Source organism: Dreissena polymorpha, chromosome 2 (genome assembly GCF_020536995.1).
Source record: "Dreissena polymorpha isolate Duluth1 chromosome 2, UMN_Dpol_1.0, whole genome shotgun sequence".
Lineage (NCBI taxonomy): Eukaryota > Metazoa > Mollusca > Bivalvia > Myida > Dreissenidae > Dreissena > Dreissena polymorpha.
In genome coordinates this window covers 26,797,986-26,803,011 of record NC_068356.1, presented here as the reverse complement: position 1 = coordinate 26,803,011, position 5,026 = coordinate 26,797,986, and the positions used below count along the sequence as shown (strand labels likewise).

Here is a 5,026-nt window from a genome sequence, read left to right as displayed (position 1 = left end):
CAGCCAATTGTATAAACCTTGGTTAAAAATTACCATAGTAAATAAGTAACCAAGGTTAAAATCGTAGTTAAGATACCATGGTTAATTTTTACTTGTATAAAGCTTTTAACCACATGGTAAGCTAACCATGGTAAATACTTATTTTTAACCCAAGTTATTTTTCCCATAATTCCGATTTTGTATTTCCGTAAACATTACCAAACGATATCTAGGCAAAACAATAATAATGGCGGATATCGATTGCGATAGAAAAAAATCAAAAATGATGAGTCCGATGGAGATCGAGGTCATTCGAGAGTTTATGTTTGACAATATCAATCAAATGCAAGAATCCCACAGCAACGGTGGCCCCGGAGCCGCGAGGAAAGTGCGTTTGCTGTGGGAGCAATTGACTGAAAAGGTCAACGCAGTTGGAAACGGTCCGCGGACAGTAAACCAAGTGAAGATGAAATGGAACAACATGGTATTATATCAACGTTATATATTACTTAATTTAATTTTAAATATATTCAATGTATTGTACAGTATAAGATTTGATAAACGCACGACTTTAGGTCGAGATGCTTTAATACCTAGTCCTAGTTAATTTTCCTTCAAATGTCATGATTAAAATACAACTAACAATTCTTTATTGATTCTACCCATACGACTAATCAGGATTTTGTTATTATATCTTGTAAGCTGTCGTGTTTGCGTCACACAAGCTTTATATTATACAGAAAAAGAATGCAAAGAAAGAAGTAACTGACCAGAAGCTAGGGTTGGCTGGTACTGGCGGCGGCAGAAAGTTGCCAGAAATGACGAAGACGTCGGCGGCAGTGTCGGAGCTATTCGCGGGCTCCGCCAGTTTTCACGGTGTTAGCGATGACGCTGACACTGCTATATTTGGAGGTGCGTGTTGTTCAATTAAATTCGATACACTGTAATTACAAAGAAGTCTTTAATCCAAGTTTTCGAAACATCGTAGCATTTTTCCACTTTTGCTTACATTGAAACATTTGATAAACACTTGGATTCATTTGTTTCAGATTTATCATCCCAGGCTGCCTACGATGCGCTTGTGGACTTGGTCCCACTTATTGAAGCGGCAAAAGTTGGATCCTCCTTGTTCCTGGACTGTCAGGGCAGCAATGGCCACGCAACGGAGACGCCGCAGGTCACAGACGAACCAGCGATCGTCCCCGTTGATGGTATACACATACAAATTCCACCTTACTTCGATTCCAAAATGTGTTCATTCCAATAAATTTTAATTCGTCCATATAACCGATGTCAAATAATAGAACTGCCATACAATGATCCATCCACATCTACAATTAATGCTCCTTTTTATTGAAATAATTTAACACTAAAATTGCCCAACACGTATATTAAGACTAAAATTTCCCCACACGTAACATATGAATATCAAACACAAGCTCTTGCACATGTCCACTGCGCAAATTCCAATTTTCAAATGAATAAGCATATGCCAGTCGTTCCGTTAGGTTTAAATGGACCGTTTAAAAACGGAGGGATTGCTGGTAAATATTTTTAAAATGCCGACTAGAAATTTTAAGACTGCGGTATTACTTTCACGTGGATATGCTGTAGATATATTTTTGTCTGTGTTTATAATACTTGTTTGTTATTGAATGATTAACAAATGTGAAATTTATGATTACACAATGTGCCGGGTACCCTTTCTACCTTATGACATTTGCAGATGGACTCACCCGTGTAGGCCATATATGCGGCAAGAGCATTACACAACGGGGGCGCGCAATGGGGTATTTTTTTTATTTCGACATGTATTTTTCAGCAACAGTTCCAGTGTCTGATGTGAAGTTCGTTGCCACTAAAGTTAGTGAACCGACAAAGAGTACGTAGAACCAAATCAAACACATCAATGAGTTGCAGAACAAAAATGACAACTGAGCATTTTAGTATAATTTAATTGACCGAAAATTCGGACGCAACATGTCACAATAGTTATAACAAAAATGTAAAGTGTAGAATGCTATCAATGTTATAGACCAGTCTTTATTAATTAATAAGGATAATCTTTGGAAATGTAATATTTATAAATATTTTAAAAACAACAACAACAATAGCATACACTGTATTTTTGGAATAAAACTTATTTTATCAATGACATTTTTATTGATACACATAAGCTGTCACCACTCCCTTTGATGTCAATATACACTTGAATGATATTAAAATCATGCGTATGTAAGTGTACATATGTCTTTCAGAACCACAAAAGAACGTTGCCACCGGCAAAAAAACTGCTAGTGAACATCCCTGTATAGTAATAAAAGTATTAAATCTGGGTAAAACCGCGTTTAAAATAATATAGGTTGATTGTGATCGTTTATTGCTCTCGTAATGAAATATCTTCATTAATTTATTATAAACCATGTACACTTAGTATATTAGAATATTACAGTGAATATGATTTTAATTGATAGACGTTGAATTCAGAAAATGATTTGCGAAACCTTCAAACTATTCAAGTAAACATAGCCTGTATAAGTTGAAACAAAATAAATCCATATACTGTCCTTTAAAATGTAAATAATGGCACACAACCAATACAAAAATCCCTGTAAGGCACCTCAATTAATTCTACAATCGTGTCATGATGACGCGTGTCACGATGACGTATACTTGTACGCGTGTATGAGATTTTACTCAGAATTAAATGAAATGTACACGGAATGGACCTACAGTGATTTATCAGGGACATTAATGTTGAAGAGGATCTTTTGTGTTTGAGATATAATTTATTTGATACTTAAAGATTTAAATCAGATTTTGAAGTTCGGCAATATTTATGGCACTGTTGAAAGGATCAGTGAATCATCTATATTGCTGTATTTACAGCGGCTCGTGAACACATTTGTTCCTAATCATGCATGGATTTAAAGAGTGAAATTGGAGCAACCAGTTTAAAAATAAATCAGTGTTATTTTAATTTTTCAAATGAATAAGCATACCACTGCATAGACAGACATAAATTCATCTCACCTTTATGGTCGCACGTTGCCTGCACATTGAGGGAGTGGAAACCTTTCCTATTTACATAGGACGGTTCGTCCTCACCTCCGGGAGAAATTATTCGTACATGGGTGCAATCAACACAACCGATGACTCCCGGGAAGCCCCTCATTGCGAAAAAACCAGCCATAACGCGGCGTCGGTCAGCGTCCGTCAATGGAAACTTGATCACAGTGTCTTTCAGTGCGAATAAACAGTCAGTCACGTTCGTCACCACCCGGGACACAGTAGCAATGTCTACGCCGAAGGTATCACCAATAATTTGAAGAAATGCCCCAGACGCAAGAAACCTCAATGTCAGAAGGAGTTGTTGCCGTACGGTCAGCGCCTTGTTCCGTCGTGTCGGTCTTTGAAGCGACGGCTCCAACAGTCGTACAAGTCTGTCAATGTTGTCAGAAGAAAACCTGTACCTCCGGCGCACCTCATCGTCCGTCAAGTCCGTCTCCTGTCGGTCAATTCGCCTGAATTGTCGAGGTCTGCGTCGTCTGACCAAGTGAATGTCGGCCATCTTTGTTGTGGTTAAACACGCTTACCATGGTAATGAAGGTGGGTAAAAATTAACCATGGTTAGTGCGTGTTTAAATTTCGTTAAATCGTTTATACAATTGGATTAACTTAACTACGGTTCATTTTAACCATAGTAAAAGTATTTACTATGGTTAAATCGTTTATACAATTGGCTGCGGATTTCGTTATAGCTAGGATATATTAACATAAAACGGTATTCGTATTCCATGCAACGTCGTTTACAACAAATACCATCTTTCTTCCCTAACTATTCGATTGTCGTTGAAAATAACCATTTGGATTCTAGAGAAGAAAAGAAGAAAAATCTGAGACTTTTAGGGAAGCCATTTAAATACTCTCATATTAAAACGTTATTTTGAATAAGTACATTAAAACTGGACTTTCATGTGTGTGAAAGACAATAAACGACTCAAAACGACGTTACCCAATTCCTCTTTTTCTCTTTCTATCAAAACAGCATTTAAGAGCATCGTTATAACAATTTAATATAATGCTATCACTATTTTTCATTGTTAAACAATATTTAATTATCCGTATGTATCTATCGATATACAGGAGATATCTGCAGACTTTAGCAGAGAATATATTGCTTCTTACTGTTATTAATCGTTTACAAAATTTAAGCGAATTCTTACTAGTTCCTTTGATTTGCTAAAAACCAAAGCTTCAAAATAATAGGTATTGGTGTTATAAATGCATCGAATAGTTGACAAAATGTTTTTGAGATATATCGAAATTTGAGATACAAAATATAACATACAAGGATTTTGATGCCTCAACATATATTAGTTCAACGTTTTTATATTGAACTTTTTGGTACATGTTTTTAAGAATACTAAGAAGATTTTTATCTATACCAGTTTTAATCAGTTTTAACCAAAGTGCATTCTATAAATAAAATCAAAGAATTTCGGCATGTCCACGTATATCAAGTAGAGCCTTGTAATTTAATAAAGGTAATTTTGAACAAGAGAATGTAAAATAAAAATTGGATCTTCTGTTGAACGCCCTTTACGAAATACGAATTGCGCATCCGAAATACTGTTATTGTTCGTGCATATTTTTTGCTATACGTTTATTTAAGACTTTGGTAAATAGCTTGGAAAAAACAATTTACGAGCGTAATACCACGGTTATTAGAGACCGCGTATTGTGGCCTTTTATGCAATTGATTAACTAAGCCTTCAATCCAGCTTTGTGGGTAGTACCCTTAATTTTAAATTTCGTAAAAATATATAGTAAATAAATAGCAAGAATATAAATAGTGAAGGAAAAACTAATAACTGGTCAGTTGAATAACTGACCATGCCCGGAGCTTTGTAATGCTTGAGCTATTTAGCTACACTGTGAATTTCACTTCCGGTAAAAGGCTAGCGAATTAAGTAATACAACCAGATGAATTATTGAAATCATGATGTCTGCAAAAATGTTCTGCCTCTTTGCTGTAGCAGTTAGA

At 35.7% G+C, this 5,026-nt stretch overlaps 2 protein-coding genes across 2 annotated transcripts; one reads left to right on the top strand and one right to left on the bottom strand.

The window, feature by feature from the left end:
* Positions 1 to 2,341, top strand: LOC127869614 (uncharacterized). The gene is made up of 5 exons (XM_052412270.1): positions 1 to 463; positions 720 to 891; positions 1,029 to 1,190; positions 1,802 to 1,861; positions 2,238 to 2,341. The coding sequence occupies exons 1-5, from the start codon at positions 227 to 229 to the stop codon at positions 2,339 to 2,341; spliced, it is 735 nt and encodes a 244-aa protein (XP_052268230.1). The 5' UTR covers positions 1 to 226.
* Positions 2,342 to 2,682: 341 nt separating this feature from the next.
* Positions 2,683 to 3,550, bottom strand: LOC127869613 (putative nuclease HARBI1). The gene is made up of 2 exons (XM_052412269.1): positions 3,013 to 3,550; positions 2,683 to 2,708 (listed from the first exon to the last, which is right to left on the bottom strand). The coding sequence occupies exons 1-2, from the start codon at positions 3,548 to 3,550 to the stop codon at positions 2,683 to 2,685; spliced, it is 564 nt and encodes a 187-aa protein (XP_052268229.1).
* Positions 3,551 to 5,026: the final 1,476 nt, after the last annotated feature.

Coding starts and splice junctions, on each gene's coding strand:
- LOC127869613 (XM_052412269.1), bottom strand. CDS start 3,550: ATGGCCGACATTCACTTGGTCAGACGACGCAGACCTCGACAATTCAGG. Junction 2,709..3,012: donor GGCAACGTGCGACCATAAAG/GTGAGATGAATT, acceptor AAATCACTGTAG/GTCCATTCCGTGTACATTTC.
- LOC127869614 (XM_052412270.1), top strand. CDS start 227: ATGGCGGATATCGATTGCGATAGAAAAAAATCAAAAATGATGAGTCCG. Junction 892..1,028: donor TGACACTGCTATATTTGGAG/GTGCGTGTTGTT, acceptor CATTTGTTTCAG/ATTTATCATCCCAGGCTGCC. Junction 1,191..1,801: donor AGCGATCGTCCCCGTTGATG/GTATACACATAC, acceptor TGTATTTTTCAG/CAACAGTTCCAGTGTCTGAT.